The following is a 19767-nucleotide window of genomic DNA, read 5'->3' on the forward strand; positions in this document are numbered from 1 at the left end:
TATATATATATATATATATATATATATGTGTGTGTGTGTGTGTGTGTGTGTGTGTGTGTGTGTGTGTATGAGTGGATAGCCATTATTCGTCTGTTTTCTGGTGATATCTCGCTGTCGCGGGAAACAGTGGTCATGTACAATAGAAAATATGAATATGAATATATATTGGAAGAGATCACAATTGAGCGTGTAATCAACTGAATTCCTTTCTTACCACTGGGAAACAGGGAAATTGAAACACAATAAGTTCTGAAGAGAACTTTCGTGTAATAATCACATTATCAGAGGAGATACAAAAGAGATATATAACAGTCAGTTGATATACAACGAAGAGACGTAGCTCGGACGCCATTTGGTAAGCAAGTGACCTGTTTACCAAATGGCGTCCTAGCTACGTCTCTTCGTTGTATATCAACTGACTGTATATATATATATATATATATATATATATATATATATATATATATATATATATATATATATATATATATATATATATATATATATATATGCGTGGGCTATGGATAGAGTTGTGCGCAAGAGGATGGATGTGCTGGAAATGAGATGTTTGAGGACAATGTGTGGTGTGAGGTGGTTTGATCGAGTAAGTAATGTAAGGGTAAGAGAGATGTGTGGAAATAAAAAGAGCGTGGTTGAGAGAGCAGAAGAGGGTGTTTTGAAATGGTTTGGGCACATGGAGAGAATGAGTGAAGAAAGATCGACCAAGAGGATATATGTGTCGGAGGTGGAGGGAACGAGGAGAAGTGGGAGACCAAATTGGAGGTGGAAAGATGGAGTGAAAAAGATTTTGTGTGATCGGGGCCTGAACATGCAGGAGGGTGAAAGGAGGGCAAGGAATAGAGTGAATTGGATCGATGTAGTATACCGGGGTTGACGTGCTGTCAGTGGATTGAATCAGGGCATGTGAAGCGTCTGGGGTAAACCATGGAAAGCTGTGTAGGTATGTATATTTGCGTGTGTGGAAGTGTATGTATATACATGTGTATGGGGGTGGGTTGGGCCATTTCTTTCGTCTGTTTCCTTGCGCTACCTCGCAAAAGCGGGAGACAGCGGCAAAGCAAAAAAAAAAAATGTATATATATATATATATATATATATATATATATATATATATATATATATATATATATATATATATGCACACATGTATGTATGGAAAGAGTAGAAGTGTCATTACCGGTGACATGCGTGTGGTTCCTGGTCACAGAGTTCGTCACCGGACCTGCCATGAAATTTTATTACTCGGTCAAAGCAAATTAAGCTGTTTACAAATTTTGCCCATGACAGAGCTGTCCAGATGATACGGAGCTTCTCTATCATTCGTAGTGCAAGTCTGTGTGTGTGTGTGTGTGTGTGTGTGTGTGCAAGAAGATGATTCGACGATATCTCTGTTGATGAGAGAGTTACAAAACTGGTGCTCTTTGATGCACAGATGTGCTCCGGGACCTCTTGCGTCCCATTTCTCCGCATTGTTACCAGCAAATACTTGCACCAATCTGTGTGTGTGTGAGAGAGAGAGAGAGAGAGAGAGAGAGAGAGAGAGAGAGAGAGAGAGAGAGAGAGAGAGAGAGAGAGACTCATCAGATGTACTTTTCCATGTGTCAAAATATATCGTCCAACAACCTCTATCATACACGCAACGGTTGTCTAAAACGACATTTTCGCTTTCGCTCTCAAATGCCGTAGGTAAAATGCATGAGTAAAACCAGAGAGCTGGCAACAGTTCCGGCCAAGACTGCTGTGGTGATGATCATGAATAAACCTTGACGTGCGACTTTAAAATGTTTCATCATCATACAGAGCCGAGAGTGGATCCTTTTTTGCGTGTGTGAGTGAATGCAATTACTATAACGAACCCCGTGCTCGTTATGACACTAAAGAATAACAGTATTTTAACGTATTGCCACAAATATGGCCTTTCGTGACCATCAAAATCGTAGTGGCATTTTGAAACTGAAGTGAGTTTTGATGATAGTGGGGAAGAAATAATGGACTGTGCGTTTAGCCAGGCGAGAGCTGGGCTGACCTGGTCTATCCACAGGTCTGGCTTATTTGCTCCACTAACGGTGGGGCAGCTCCCAGGCTTCACTGTGGTCACCCAGTGAGTCTCACCAGTGCTTCCTTTATGATAGATGAGACAGCACAGGCGACTGAAGCCCTAATCAAGACTATCCCGTTAAAGATATACATATATATATATATATATATATATATATATATATATATATATATATATATATATCTTCTTTCTTTCTTTCATACTACTCGCCACTTCCCGCACCAGCGAGGTAGCGTTGAGAACAGAGGACTGGGCCCTTGAGGGAATATCCTCACCTGGGCCCCTTCTCTGTTCCCCTTCTCTTTTGGAAAATTAAAAAAAAAGTATATATATATATATATATATATATATATATATATATATATATATATATATATATATATATATATATTGAGTGGGAGATGTATAAAAGAAAGAGGCAGGAGGTCAAGAGAAAGGTGCAAGAGGTGAAAAAGAGGGCAAATGAGAGTTGGGGTGAGAGAGTATCATTAAATTTTAGGGAGAATAAAAAGATGTTCTGGAAGGAGGTAAATAAAGTGCGTAAGACAAGGGAGCAAATGGGAACTTCAGTGAAGGGCGCAAATGGGGAGGTGATAACAAGTAGTGATGATGTGAGAAGGAGATGGAGTGAGTATTTTGAAGGTTTGTTGAATGTGTTTGATGATAGAGTGGCAGATATAGGGTGTTTTGGTCGAGGTGGTGTGCAAAGTGAGAGGGTTAGGGAAAATGATTTGGTAAACAGAGAAGAGGTAGTAAAAGCTTTGCGGAAGATGAAAGCCGGCAAGGCAGCAGGTTTGGATGGTATTGCAGTGGAATTTATTAAAAAAGGGGGTGACTGTATTATTGACTGGTTGGTAAGGTTATTTAATGTATGTATGACTCATGGTGAGGTGCCTGAGGATTGGCGGAATGCGTGCATAGTGCCATTGTACAAAGGCAAAGGGGATAAGCGTGAGTGCTCAAATTTCAGACGTATAAGTCTGTTGAGTATTCCTGGTAAATTATATGGGAGGGTATTGATTGAGAGGGTGAAGGCATGTACAGAGCATCAGATTGGGGAAGAGCAGTGTGGTATCAGAAGTGGTAGAGGATGTGTGGATCAGGTGTTTGCTTTGAAGAATGTATGTGAGAAATACTTAGAAAAACAAATGGATTTCTATGTAGCATTTATGGATCTGGAGAAGGCATATGATAGAGTTGATAGAGATGCTCTGTGGAAGGTATTAAGAATATATGGTGTGGGAGGCAAGTTGTTAGAAGCAGTGAAAAGTTTTTATCGAGGATGTAAGGCATGTGTACGTGTAGGAAGAGAGGAAAGTGATTGGTTCTCAGTGAATGTAGGTTTGCGGCAGGGGTGTGTGAAGTCACCATGGTTGTTTAATTTGTTTATGGATGGGGTTGTTAGGGAGGTGAATGCAAGAGTTTTGGAAAGAGGGGCAAGTATGAAGTCTGTTGTGGATGAGAGCGCTTGGGAAGTGAGTCAGTTGTTGTTCGCTGATGATACAGCGCTGGTGGCTGATTCATGTGAGAAACTGCAGAAGCTGGTGACTGAGTTTGGTAAAGTGTGTGAAAGAAGAAAGTTAAGAGTAAATGTGAATAAGAGCAAGGTTATTAGGTACAGTAGGGTTGAGGGTCAAGTCAATTGGGAGGTAAGTTTGAATGGAGAAAAACTGGAGGAAGTAAAGTGTTTTAGATATCTGAGAGTGGATCTGGCAGCGGATGGATCCATGGAAGCGGAAGTGAATCATAGGGTGGGGGAGGGGGCGAAAATCCTGGGAGCCTTGAAGAATGTGTGGAAGTCGAGAACATTATCTCGGAAAGCAAAAATGAGTATGTTTGAAGGAATAGTGGTTCCAACAATGTTGTATGGTTGCGAGGCGTGGGCTATGGATAGAGTTGTGCGCAGGAGGGTGGATGTGCTGGAAATCAGATGTTTGAGGACAATGTGTGGTGTGAGGTGGTTTGATCGAGTAACTAACGTAAGGGTAAGAGAGATGTGTGGAATAAAAAGAGCGTGGTTGAGAGAGCAGAAGAGGGTGTTTTGAAATGGTTTGGGCACATGGAGAGAATGAGTGAGGAAAGATTGACCAAGAGGATATATGTGTCGGATGTGGAGGGAACGAGGAGAAGTGGGAGACCAAATTGGAGGTGGAAAGATGGAGTGTAAAAGATTTTGTGTGATCGGGGCCTGAACATGCAGGAGGGTGAAAGGCGTGCAAGAAATAGAGTGAATTGGATCGATGTGGTATACCGCGGTTGACGTGCTGTCAGTGTATTGAATCAGGGCATGTGAAGCGTCTGGGGTAAACCATGGAAAGCTGTGTAGGTATGTATATTTGCGTGTGTGGACGTGTATGTATATACATGTGTATGGGGGTGGGTTGGGCCATTTCTTTCGTCTGTTTCCTTGCGCTACCTCGCAAACGCGGAAGACAGCGGCAAAAAAAAAAAAAAGAATATATATATATATATATATATATATATATATATATATATATATATATATATATATATATATATATATATGTATGTATACAGCAAATATGAATGTGTATATGCGTATATATGTATATGTCTATGTATACATATGTATGTATACGTTGAAATGTGTAGGTATGTATATGTGCGTGTGTGGACGCGTATGTATATACATGTTTATGTGGGTGGGTTGGGCCTTGCGCTGCTTAGCTAACGCGGGAGACACCGCCAAATTATGATGATATATAATATATAATATATATATATTTTTTTTCTGCTTTGTCGCTGTCTCCCGCGTTAGCGAGGTAACGCAAGGAAACAGACGAAAGAATGGCCAAACCCACCCACATACACATGTATATACATACACGTCCACGCACGCTCATATACATACCTATACATCTCAACGTATACATATATATAGACACACAGACATATACATATATACACATGTACATAATTCATCCTGTCTGTCCTTATTCTTTCCCGTCGCCGCCCCGCCACACATGAAATGACAACGTCCTCCCCCCGCATGTGCGTAAGGTAGCACTAGGAAAAGACAACAAGGGCCACATTCGTTTACACCCAGTCTCTAGCTGTCATGTATAATGCACCGAGACCACAGCTCCCTTTCCACATCCAGGCCCCACAAAACTTTCCATGGTTTACCCCAGACGCTTCACATGCTCCGGTTCAATCCATTGACAGCACGTCGACCCGGTATACCACATCGTTCCAATTCACTCTATTCCTTGCACGCCTTTCACCCTCCTGCATGTTCAGGCCCCGATCACTCAAAATCCTTTTCACTCCATCTTTCCACCTCCAATTTGGTCTCCCACTTCTCCTCGTTCCCTCCACCTCTGACACATATATCCTCTTTGTCAATCTTTCCTCACTCATTCTTTCCATGTGACCAAACCATTTCAAAACAACCTCTTCTGCTCTCTCAACCACTCTTTTTATTACCTCACATCTCTCTTACCCTTTTATTACTTAATCAGACCACCTCACACCCGATACTGTCCTCAGACATCTCATTTCCAACACATCCACCCTCCTCCGCACAACTGTATCTATAGCCTACGCCTCACAACCATATAATATTGTCGGAACCACTATTCCTTCAAACATACCCATTTTTGATTTCCGAGATAACATTCTCGCCTTCCACACATTTTTCAACACTCACAGAACTTTCGCCCCCTCCCCCAACCCTATGACTCATTTCCGCTTCCATGGTTCCATCCGCTGCCAAATCCACTCCCAGATATCTAAAACACTTTACTTCCTCCAGTTTTTCTCCATTCAAACGTACCTCCCAGTTGACTTGTCCCTCAACCCTACTGTACCTAATAACCTTGCTTTTATTCACATTCACTCTCAACTTTCTTGTTTCACACACTTTACCAAACTCAGTCACCAGTTTGCAGTTTCTCACCCGAATCAGCCAACAGCGCTGTATCATCAGCGAACAACAACTGACTCACTTCCCAAGCTCTCTCATCCAGAACAGACTGCATACTTGCCCCTCTCTCCAAAACTCTTGCATTCACCTCCCTAGCAACACCATCCATAAACAAATTAAACAAACATGGAGACATAACGCACCCCTGCCGCAAACCTACATTCACTGAGAACCAATCACTTTCCTCTCTTCCTACTCGTACACATGCCTTACATCCTCGATAAAAACTTTTCACTGCTTCTAACAATTTGCCTCCCACACCATATATTCTTAATACCTTCCTTCCACAGAGCATCTCTATCAGCTCTATCATATGACTTCTCCAGATCCATAAATGCTACATACAAATCCATTTGTTTTTCTAAGTATTTCTCACATACATTCTTCAAAGCAAACACCTGATCCACATATCCTCTACCACTTCTGAAACCACACTGCTCTTCCCCAATCTGATGCTCTGTCTGTACATGCCTTCACCCTCTCAATCAATACCCTCCCATATAATTTACCAGGAATACCCAACAAACTTATACCGCTGTAATTTGAGCACTCACTTTTATCCCCTTTGCCTTTGCACAATGGCACTTTGCAAGCATTCCGCCAATCCTCAGGCACCTCACCATGAGTCATACATACATTAAATAACCTTACCAATCAGTCAACAACACAGTCACCCCCTTTTTCAATATATTCCACTGCGATACCATCTAAACCCGCTGCCTTGCCGGCTTTCATCTTCCACAAAGCTTTTACTACCTCTTCTCTGTTTACCAAATTATTCTCCCTAACCCTCTCACTTTGCACACCACCTCCACCAAAACACCCTATTTCTGCTACTCTATCATCAAACACATTCAACAAGCCTTCAAAATACTCACTCCATCCTTCTCACATCACCACTACTTGTTATCACCTCCCCATTAGCCCCCTTCACTGAAGTTGCCATTTGCTCCCTTGTCTTACGCACTTTATTTCCCTCCTTCCAAAACATCTTTTTATTCTCCCTAAAATTTAATGATACTCTCTCACCCCAACCCTCATTTGCCCTCTTTTTCACTTCTTGCACCTTTCTCTTGACCTCCTGCCTCTTTCTTTTATACATCTCCCACTCATTTGCATTATTTCCTTGCAAAAATCGTCCAAATGCCTCTCTCTTCTCTTTCACTGATAATCTTACTTCTTCATCCCACCACTCACTTCCCTTTCTAATCTGCCCACCTCCCACGCTTTTCATGCCACAAGCATCTTTTGCGCAAGCCATCAATGCTTCCCTAAATACATCCCATTCCTCCCCAACTCCCCTTACCTCCTTTGTTCTCACCTTTTTCCATTCTGTACTCAGTCTCTCCAGGCACTTCCTCACACAAGTCTCCTTCCCAAGCTCACTTACCCTCACCACTCTCTTTACCCCAACATTCTCTCTTCTTTTCTGAAAACCTCTACAAATCTTCACCTTCGGCTCCACAAGATAATGATCAGACATCCCTCCAGTTGAACCTCTTAGCACATTAAAACCCAAAAGTCTCTCCCTCACGTGCCTATCAATTAACATGTAATCTAATAACGCTCTCTGGCCATCTCTACTACTTACACACGTACACTTAAGTATACTTCTCTTTTCAAACCAATCATCAGTCCTTTTTCATTGCACAAATCTACAAGCTCTTCACCATTTCCATTTACAACACTGAACACCCCATGTACACCAATTATTCCCTCAACTGCTACATTACTCACCTTTGCATTAAAATCACCCATCACTATAACCCGGTCTCGTGCATCAAAACTACCAACACACTCACTCAGCTGCTCCCAAAACACTTGCCTCTCATGATCTTTCTTCTCATGCCCAGGTGCATATGCACCAATAATCACCCATCTATCACCATCCACTTTCAGTTTTGCCCATATCAACCTAGAGTTTACTTTCTTACACTCTATCATATACTCCCACCACTCCTGTTCTAGGAGTAGTGCCACTCCTTCCCTTGCTCTTGTCCTCTCACCAACCCCTGACTTTACTCCCAAGACATTCCCAAACCACTCTTCCCCTTTACCCTTGAGCTTCGTTTCAGTCAGAGCCAGAACATCCAGGTTCCTTTCCTCAAGCATACTACCTATTTCTCTTTTTTTTTTCATCTTGGTTACATCCACACACATTTAGACACCCCAATCTGAGCCTTCGAGGAGGATGAGTACTCCCCACGTGACTCCTTCTTCAGTTTCCCCTTTTAGAAAGTTGAAATACATGGAGGGGCGGGGTTCTAGCCCCTTTAGTCGCCTTCTACGACATGTGAGGAATGCGTGGGAAGTATTCTTTCTCCCCTGTCCCCAGATATTGTATTGTTGACTGGTTGGTAAGGTTATTTAATGTATGTATGACTCATGGTGAGGTGCCTGAGGATTGGCGGAATGCGTGCATAGTGCCATTGTACAAAGGCAAAGGGGATAAGAGTGAGTGCTCAAATTACAGAGGTATAAGTTTGTTGAGTATTCCTGGTAAATTATATGGGAGGGTATTGATTGAGAGGGTGAAGGCATGTACAGAGCATCAGATTGGGGAAGAGCAGTGTGGTTTCAGAAGTGGTAGAGGATGTGTGGATCAGGTGTTTGCTTTGAAGAATGTATGTGAGAAATACTTAGAAAAGCAAATGGATTTGTATGTAGCATTTATGGATCTGGAGAAGGCATATGATAGAGTTGATAGAGATGCTCTGTGGAAGGTATTAAGAATATATGGTGTGGGAGGAAAGTTGTTAGAAGCAGTGAAAAGTTTTTATCGAGGATGTAAGGCATGTGCACGTGTAGGAAGAGAGGAAAGTGATTGGTTCTCAGTGAATGTAGGTTTGCGGCAGGGGTGTGTGATGTCTCCATGGTTGTTTAATTTGTTTATGGATGGGGTTGTTAGGGAGGTAAATGCAAGAGTTTTGGAAAGAGGGGCAAGTATGAAGTCTGTTGGGGATGAGAGAGCTTGGGAAGTGAGTCAGTTGTTGTTCGCTGATGATACAGCGCTGGTGGCTGATTCATGTGAGAAACTGCAGAAGCTGGTGACTGAGTTTGGAAAAGTGTGTGGAAGAAGAAAGTTAAGAGTAAATGTGAATAAGAGCAAGGTTATTAGGTACAGTAGGGTTGAGGGTCAAGTCAGTTGGGAGGTGAGTTTGAATGGAGAAAAACTTGAGGAAGTGAAGTGTTTTAGATATCTGGGAGTGGATCTGGCAGCGGATGGAACCATGGAAGCGGAAGTGGATCATAGGGTGGGGGAGGGGGCGAAAATCCTGGGGGCCTTGAAGAATGTGTGGAAGTCGAGAACATTATCTCGGAAAGCAAAAATGGGTATGTTTGAAGGAATAGTGGTTCCAACAATGTTGTATGGTTGCGAGGCGTGGGCTATGGATAGAGTTGTGCGCAGGAGGATGGATGTGCTGGAAATGAGATGTTTGAGGACAATGTGTGGTGTGAGGTGGTTTGATCGAGTGAGTAACGTAAGGGTAAGAGAGATGTGTGGAAATAAAAAGAGCGTGGTTGAGAGAGCAGAAGAGGGTGTTTTGAAGTGGTTTGGGCACATGGAGAGGATGAGTGAGGAAAGATTGACCAAGAGGATATATGCGTCGGAGGTGGAGGGAACAAGGAGAAGAGGGAGACCAAATTGGAGGTGGAAAGATGGAGTGAAAAAGATTTTGTGTGATCGGGGCCTGAGCATGCAGGAGGGTGAAAGGAGGGCAAGGAATAGAGTGAATTGGAGCTATGTGGTATACCGGGGTTGACGTGCTGTCAGTGGATTGAAGCAGGGCATGTGAAGCGTCTGGGGTAAACCATGGAAAGCTGTGTAGGTATGTATATTTGCGTGTGTGGACGTATGTATATACATGTGTATGGGGGGGGGTTGGGCCATTTCTTTCGTCTGTTTCCTCGCGCTACCTCGCAAACGCGGGAGACAGCGACAAAGTATAATAAAAAAAAAATAATATATATATATATATATTTATATATATATATATATATATATATATATATATATATATATATATATATATATATGTATATATATATATATATATATATATCCCCGGGGATAGGGGAGAAAGAATACTTCCCACGTATTCCCTGCGTGTCGTAGAAGGCAACTAAAAGGGGAGGGAGCGGTTGGCTGGAAATCCTCCCCTCTCGTTTTTTTTTTTTTTTTTCCAAAAGAAGGAACAGAGAAGGGGGCCAGGTGAAGATATTCCCTCAAAGGCCCAGTCCTCTGTTCTTAACGCTACCTCGCTAACGCGGGAAATGGCAAATAGTATGAAAGAAAAGAAAGAATATGTATATATATATATATATATATATATATATATATATATATATATATATATATATATATATATATATATATATATATATATATATATATATATATACATACCCTAGCCTGACCCAGGGGCCCATATTACCGACCAAACCCTCGTAATGAATGAACAGCTGGGTTAACTGTGGACAGACTGCCGCGACCAGGATTCGAATCTCTGAGCTCGACCCTGGGCGGCCCGTGAATGCGTCTTGGTCAGGAATGCTGACCGCTACACCACGGGAGCTAACTGGAAAATATCAGGCCCGCATCCCGCCTCAGCTGTAGTCACAGTTGACCCTCATCGTTCAAGATGTTCACGTCGTGTATAAGACCAACACTAGAATGTGTTTCTCAAGTCTGGTCACCGCACCTACAGAAGCACAAAGAGCTAATAGAGAAGGTCCAGAGGAGGGCAACAAACATGGTACCAATTACAGGGCGGGGCTGGAAGCCTTAGATTTTACCTTTCTTGGAAGAGAGGTGAGCGATGGGTGACCTGATCACAACCTATAACTTTTTAAGATTTGATGACTTGGTCGTAGGGATAGAACAACCAGACGACATACCTTGATATTAGACCAGAAACTTGTTATGAAAGATGTACAGAAATATTCTTATAACAAAAGATTGGTGGAGGAATGAAAGAGATTGACTGTGGACATATTCAATGCTGACATCATACAGACATATAGAACGCTGTGTGGTAGAAAATGCTCAAGAGATGAGGGGTCCACACGAGTGTAAACCTCCCTCCCCATGCTGTACAAACAGGTCATTACAAAAATTAATTACCTTCCCGCCGCCTGGCCTCAGGGATGCCAACGCCAGTGCTGCCATAGTACACGGTCGCCTCACCTGGTCTCGGGCGTAACAGCATCAGGAAAGCCTCATCCAGCCGCCCAGCTGCTCGTCCTGCCCTCGTGGCTTGGTCGATAAATGGGCACCTGGCTTAGGCTACACTTTGTGTGTGTGTGTGTGTGTACATAAGAATAAAGACATGGTACATATATACAAGTACATATATACAAGGTTAAGAGACTGGGCAACACGAGTGTAAAACTGTCTCCGTAACACACACACACACACACACACACACACACACACACACACACACACACACACACACACACACATACACACACACACACTCACACTCGTACAGGTATAGACACCTGCGTTTTTTTAGCCAAAACTCAGAGATACTACAACAGTACAGGCCTGTTTCCTGTACAACAGGTGGAGGGAGTGATCTGTGGAGGGAACCAGGAAATGAAACATCCCTTCACGTATAACTATTCGACGTGATGCTCAACAGCAAAACAACAGTGAGGGAGGCAAGATTAGAGGCATTAAATCGACTTTCAGGTGTTAATGTAAAATTATATCAAAACAAAGGAACTTATAGTTCACTAGCATAAGGTGGGTAAGGAAGTTTATGAAAGAAAATCCAAAGAGGAGGTTGCAACAGTAAATGAAAGAATAAATCATAGTTATTTCTAATTGACGATTCTCCCACCTGATGTGACCAGCCAGGTGGTCCAGGGAACGTCTTGTCTGGTTAGATCCTGCTCTGGGCCCAAGAAGAGAACCAGCTGTTAATTCTCGGAACATCACTTAACGTGTGGCATATTGAGCAGTAAACATGATTACGAGGCTTATTCCTAAGTTTAATGAACTAAATGAAGAAAAAAGAAATGTTTTTGGGCCAATTGGACAACCAATTGTTATTTCTGTCAGACTTGGGGACCAACTAGCGACCTTTAGCACTACATGAAACAACCAAATACGAGACCTTGAGCCATGGCAAGAAAATTTAGATCAACCAATCAGTCCAGGTTAGGCTAATCCTGTTATCAGGCACACACACACACACACACACACACACACACACACACACACACACACACACACACACACACACACACAGCACATAAACACACACACACACACACACACACACACACACACACACACACACAGCCACACTGCGCATTTATCTGATTTGATTTCTGGAACAGAAATGGATTCAGACGAGGGAAGGGACCATGAACAATTAGTTTTGACTCTTCCCAAGGAGTGGAAGAATAGGGGAGGATAGAAAGGATAAGTCAATAAAGACCCGAACGTTGAAGGAATTAACTGCAATCATCGAGAAAGCGGCTCAAAGGTTAACTTAGTTGGAGGAGGGAATAAAGAAATGGAGAAATCAACTCAAAAGAACCTGAAAAAAGTATCATGAGACAGGGAGAGGAAATTAGAGTTCTGAAGTGTTTATCACTGAGAGAGCGTGAACACAGCATCAGTTCAGCTGAGAGAATTAAAGAGAAGCCAGAGGAAAGAAGAAGCAGTGACTGAGGAGTTCAAGTGGCCAAAACGGTTTTGACTGTATGTCCTTGAGAATGTTCCGCGGCGAATGCTCTGAAAACACGATACAGACAATATCAACACTAGTGGGTCGGGAGAAGCGGGAGTAGCTTCTAGGACCGTCTAGCAGAACCGGAGGATAAAGACTGAGACCCAGTTTAAAAAGAGACGTATGGACACTGAGACAGAGGGATATAAGAGTTCCGGTGAAACTGTAGGGAGACTAATCTGCTCTCGTACAGGCAGAGCAATTAGGGAGATTCATGGTTTAGTGAATACAAGGGGGGAAAACACGACAGAGTATATAGGATCAATGTTATTGGCTGGAGGAAGATTTTTGAGATAACTCGAAGAATAAAGGTCGACGCGTCAACACTGATGGATTTAACAGGAAAATGTATGGCATCTGAAGTGGTTAATGAAGTATGATACTGAAAGACGTAAATCACAAGCGAGTCTTTTTTCTGACCGGAAGAAGAGCTTGTATCGGACAAGAGGAAGAGGTGAACAAGGAAGAAACTTCAATCAAAATGATCCATAGAGGTTATACACGTCCCAGACCCAGCCTGGTCTGGTGGTTATAACCAGGACATCAGACAACGACGCCCAGGAATGATTAGGCTCGAATTCGAGTCATGAGGAAGGTGTCGTCTCCTGCTGTGGCAGGACGGACACGCCGCCGGGCTGAGACGCTGGCGACCGCAGACGAGAAGGCCATGAACGAGAGAATCCTCTGGTGGTACAACAGAGATTTCATCATGCAATGATGAGTTACTGTTTATGCTAATTATTCCTTTTCCTGTATATTCAGGATGTGATATTCTGTGATTGATGTAGCTAATTGATAATTTGCTGGGTCGACCATCATCTTGGGAGGGAGGAGCACCGTTACGTAGCATATCCATAGTTTATGCGTGCTTTGCGATGTGGCTCCCTTATAGCCACGCTTTTAAGATGCCAAGAATTGCACCCGCCAGTGATATAAGCGGGTTGTCTGTATTACGGGGACGCGTAGGGAAGCTAGTTCGTGTCTGTTGTTGCATCCAGAGTAAGAATGCCAGGCAGTGGCAGCGGTTCTACAGCTGCACCAGAGCAGCTGTGACGAGTGTGTCGAGCCAGTTCTGTTGTGCTCACAGTGGATGGTGTCGCGCACAGCAAGCCAGGTCTGCTGCTGGATGCCACAAGCAGTCAGTGTAAACTGCTTGTTGTGAAGAGCCACAGGCAGTTAGTATAACCTGCCAGACTGTAGTCATTGTTATGAAGAGCTACAAGCAGTCAGTGTAACCTGCCAGACTGTAGTCATTGTTATGAAGAGCTACAAGCAGTCAGTGTAACCTGCCAGACTCTGGTCATTGTTTCGAAGAGCCTGTCAATAGTTTATCTCCCTGATGAAAAGTGACTGGACGTGACGTTTTAAACTGGTGTAGATTGCGCCTGTCACTGTCTACAGTCAACCTCTACAAACAGTCAAAGATGATAAACAGTGAACCAACACCCATGATCAAGTAAGTGTTTTACATGATATGCTGAGAAAAGAAAAATGTATTCTTGACTAACATGTTAGGTTAATATACTCTGGCAATTCTAGTGAGGTCAGTATTTTCTCCACTTTAGCCGGAAATTCTTTATTCTACAAAACGAGCAAAGAGTTTTGTGCTGTTAACCTCTGATATACTGAACAGGCCACACCTCAGGGCGTTCTCTCAGAGGGCCTTGAAGAACTGGCCAGACGTCCACATACTCATAATGGCCATGACCATTTCTACGAGACCGTAAGCGAAGTTTGGTTTCCTATTGTTGCTAGACATAGAAAATGGGTTCTTACCACCTTACTCTTTATTCCTAAGACATGATGTCTGTATTCTCAAATCCAGCTTGTTACTGTGACATCTTCTTTGTTTTCTTAAGGATAGCTTATCTCGCCTCACCTAAAGAACCTTAAGAATCATCTGTTGGGACAAAACTACACACATAAAGTTGTTTCCTTCTAGAAATTGATATCAAAATATCTACCCAACTGCTTCATCTTAGAGTCCCTGGAATACAAAACTACCTTTCTCTATATTTCAAAAAGGAACTCCTGTCTGTCTGGCCGTCTTCTGTACATACGTAGAGGAAGTGCCCAGACGCACGATGACTAACCCCCATTCACAGGAAGTTGCCGGACGCACGACAACAACACCCCCCCCCCCCCCCCCACCCAGATCCATAGTTACCTATGGTTTATCCATTTCCTTGTGGCTGCTAGGATAAAATATTTCTTATCTGAGCGAGAAGGTTTTGGAGGGTATGAAGAGGGGAAAAAGGTGGAATTAGTGCTTGGAATCACTGGACAATGTTTTTAGCTGTTCAGGGTGTGGTATCCAAGGAGGGATGGATGGGGAGGGAGGGTTGGTTAGACATGGTGGTGGTGTGGGTGGGTGTGGTAGCCCCCTACAGGAGCGGGTAGATGAGTGTGCGGAGGGCATAAAAGTTTCGCACCCTCACAACACCGCCAAGGTGTCTGCCTGGTAGCTGTAGCCTGGCCAATATGTACCGTACGATAAACGTGAGTCTCGTAAAGAAAAAAATAAACATTTTTCTAATCCTCGAGACTGCCACATTTTTTCACATTCAGATTCCCTACCCGGCATATTGTGCTTCTACAAGATTTAACCACATAGTATAAAGATTCATTATAGGATTATTTTTTTTCTTTATCATATTTATGAAAAAAAAATGATTACATTTTACAGTGTGCGAAATACCGAGCAAAGCTTGTTATTTCAGCAGATTACATTTTCTCTGACGTGAATCACTTACCAGTTTTGTTAAGAGAATTTAGTTGTAGCACAGGGAAAGGTGCTCCTGATTTCAAAGGGAAATCTTGATTAAAAATAGTCGACAGGATTATAGTTTTGTATGATCCGACAACGAAGATCTCCTGTGTACGTAGAATGTAGAAAATAGAAAAAAAGTATATGGCTATGTATTTACTTTTCTAAATTGATGAGAAACTGTATCTTTATTATGATTAATATCATTAACAATATCAGCATTGTTTTTCTCCTGCAAGGGAGTCATTTCAGAAAGGCTACCGTCATTAGAGCACTTTGGCAGGCTCAGAAAATACACGAAACATAACATAATGCTTTAGCTTACCCTGTCTTTACGGTTATTCCACCAAGTTTGTGATGGGCATTTTTCATTTGGCTCACGATAATCTAGTGATAAGATTGCATGACGACATCCTATTAGCCCCCGGTCTGCGAAATATATACGGCATGGCTGGCTACTCCTGCCTTTAACATGCGTGTTATATATATATATATATATATATATATATATATATATATATATATATATATGTACATATATATATATATATATATATATGTATATATATATATATATATATATATATATATATATATATATATATATATATATATATATATATATATATATTTATTTATTTATTTATTTATTTATTTATTTATTTATTTATTTATTTTGCTTTGTCGCTGTCTCCCGCGTAAGCGAGGTAGCGCAAGGAAACAGACGAAAGAATGGCCCAACCCAGCCACATACACATATATACACATACACGTCCACACACGCTAAATATACATACCTATACATCTCAATGTATACATATATATACACACACAGACATATACATATATGCACATGTACATAATTCACACTGTCGCCCCCTCCCCCACCCTGTGATTTACTTCCGCTTCCATTGATCCATCCGCTGCCAAATCCACTCCCAGATATCTAAAACACTTCACTTCCTACAGTTTATCTCCATTCAAACTTACCTCCCAATTAACTTGACCCTCAGCCCTACTGTACCTAAAAACCTTGCTCTTATTCACATTTACTCTCAATTTTTTTCTTTCACATACTTTACCAAACTCCGTCACCAGCTTCTGCAGTTTCTCACATGAATCAGCCACCAGCGCTGTACTTTCAGCGAAAACAACTGACTCGCTTCCCACGCTCTCTCATCCACAACAGACTGCATACTTGCCCCTCTTTCCAAAACTCTTGCATTTACCTCCCTAACAACCCCATCCATAAACAAATTAAACAACCATGGAGACATCACACACCCCTGCCGCAGACATACATTCACTGAAAACCAATCACTTTCCTCTCTTCTTACACGTACACATGCCTTACATCCTCGATAAAAGCTTTTCACTGCTTCTAACAATTTGCCTCCCACACCATATATTCTTAATACCTTCCACAGAGCATCTCTATCAACTCTATCATATGCCTTCTCCAGATCCATAAATGTTACATACAAATCCATTTGCTTTTCTAAGTATTTCTCATATACATTCTTCAAAGCAACACCTGATCCACACATCCTCTACCACTTCTGAAACCACACTGCTCTTCCCCAACTTCATACTCTGTACATGCCTTCACCCTCTCAATCAATGCCCTCCCATATAACTTACCAGGAATACTCAACAAACTTATACCTCTGTAATTTGAGCACTCACTCTTATCCCCTTTGCCTTTGTACAATGGCACTATGCAAGCATTCTGCCAATCCTCAGGCACCTCACCATGAATCATACATACATTAGATAACCTTACCAACCAGTCAACATTACAGTCACCCCCTTTTTTAATAAATTCCACTGCAATACCATCCAAACCCGCTGCCTTGCTGGCTTTCATCTTCCGCAAAGCTTTCACTGCCTCTTCTCTGTTTACCAAATCATTTTCCCTAACCCTCTCACTTTGCACACCACCTCGACCAAAACACCCTATATCTGCCTCTCTGTCATCAAACACATTCAACAATCCTTCAAAATACTCACTCCATCTCTTTCTCACATCACCACTACTTGTTATCACCTCCCCATTAGCCCCCTTCACTGAAGTTCACATTCGTTTCCTTGTCTTACGCACTTTATTTACCTCCTTCCAAAACATCTTTTTATTCTCCCTGAAATTTAATGATACTCTCTCACCCCAACTCTCATTTGCCCTCTTTTTCACCCCTTGCACCTTTCTCTTGATTTCCTGCCTCTTTCTTTTATACATATCCCACTCATTTGCATTATTTCCCTGCAAAAATCGTCCAAATGCCTCTCTCTTCTCTTTCACTAATAATCTTACTTCTTCATCCCACAACTCACTACCCTTTCTAATCTGCCTACCTCCCACGCTTCTCATGCCACAAGCATCTTTTCCGCAAGCCATCACTGCTTCCCTAAATACATCCCATTCCTCCCCCACTCCCCTTACGTCCTTTGTTCTCACCTCTTTCCATTCTGTACTCAGTCTTTCCTGGTACTTCCTCACACAAGTCTCCTTCCCAAGCTCACTTACTCTCACCACTCTCTTCACCCCAATATTCTCTCTTCTTTTCTGAAAACCTCTACAAATCTTCACCTTCGCCTCCACAAGATAATGATCAGACATCCCTCCAGTTGCACCTCTCAGCACATTAACATCCAAAAGTCTCTCTTTCACTCGCCTATCAATTAACACGTAATCCAATAACGCTCTCTGGCCATCTTTCCTACTTAAATACATATACTTATGTATATCTCTCTTTTTAAACCAGGTATTCCCAATCACCAGTCCTTTTTCAGCACACAAATCTACAAGCTCTTCACCATTTCCATTTACAACACTGAACACACCATGTATACCAATTATTCCCTCAACTGCAACATAACTCACCTTTGCATTCAAATCACCCATCATTATAACCCGGTCTCGTGCATCAAAACCACTAACACACTCATTCAGCTGCTCCCAAAACACTTGCCTCTCATGATCTTTCTTCTCATGCCCAGGTGCATATGCACCAGTAATCACCCATCTCTCTCCATCAATTTTCAATTTTACCCATATCAATCTAGAGTTTACTCTCTTACACTCTATCACATACTCCCACCATTCCTGTTTCAGGAGTAGTGCTACTCCTTCCCTTACTCCTGCCCTTTCACTATGTGTGTATACAGAGAGAGAGAGAGAGAGAGAGAGAGAGAGAGAGAGAGTGAACGAATGTGGCATTTTTTGTCTGTACTCCTGGCGCTACCTCGTTGAGACGGGGTAGCGATGCTGTTTTCTTTGCGGCGGGGTAGCGCTGAGAATGGATGAAGGCAAGCAAATATGTATGTACATGTGTATATATGTATATGTCTTTGTATGTGTATGTATATTTATGCATATGTGTATATGTTGATATGTTTATGCATATGTGCGTGTATGGGCGTTTATATATATTTATCTATTTATGCATCTATTCATTTATTTACTTATCTGTTATACTTTCTCACTGTCTCCCGCGTTAGCGAGGTAGCGCAAGGATACAGACGAAAGAATGGCCCAACCCACCCACATACACATGTATATAGATACACGTCCACACACGCAGATATACATGCTTATACATCTCAACGTATACATATATATACACACACAGAGGCATATACATATATACACATGTACATAATTCATACTGTCTGCCCTTATTCATTCCCATCGCCACCTCGCCACACATGAAATAACAGCCCCCTCCCCCCGCATGTGCGCGAGGTAACACTAGGAAAAGACAACAAAGGCCACATTCGTTCACGCTTAGTCATGTATAATGCACCGAAACCACAGCTACCTTTCCACATCCAGGCCCCACAAAACTTTCCATGGTTTACCCGAGACGCTTCACATGCCCTGGTTCAATCCATTGACAGCACGTCGACCCCGGTATACCATATCGTTCCAATTCACTCTATTCCTTGCACACCTTTCACCCTCCTGCGTGTTCAGGCCCCGATCACGCAAAATCTTTTTCACTGCATCTTCCCACCTCCAATTTGGTCTCCCACTTCTCGTTCCCTCCACCTCTGACACATACATCCTCTTGGTCAATCTTTCCTCACTCATTTTCTCCATGTGACCAAACCATTTCAAAACACCCTCTTCTGCTCTCTCAATCACACTCTTTTTATTACCACACATCTCTCTTACGCTTTCATTACTTACTCGATCGAACCAACTCACGCCACATATTGTCCTCAAACA

At 42.3% G+C, this 19767-nt stretch overlaps 1 protein-coding gene across 1 annotated transcript in view; it reads left to right on the forward strand.

Moving 5' to 3' along the window:
• The window catches only part of LOC139755183 (DDRGK domain-containing protein 1-like), a 43434-nt gene that overhangs the window by 21933 nt on the left and 1734 nt on the right, over nt 1-19767 (forward strand). Inside the window, exon 2 of the mRNA XM_071673355.1 lies at nt 14406-14495. Within this exon, the coding sequence (XP_071529456.1) occupies nt 14406-14495 (90 nt within the window). The remainder of the gene's footprint in view (nt 1-14405; nt 14496-19767) is intronic.

This window comes from Panulirus ornatus, chromosome 18, assembly GCF_036320965.1.
Source record: "Panulirus ornatus isolate Po-2019 chromosome 18, ASM3632096v1, whole genome shotgun sequence".
NCBI lineage: Eukaryota > Metazoa > Arthropoda > Malacostraca > Decapoda > Palinuridae > Panulirus > Panulirus ornatus.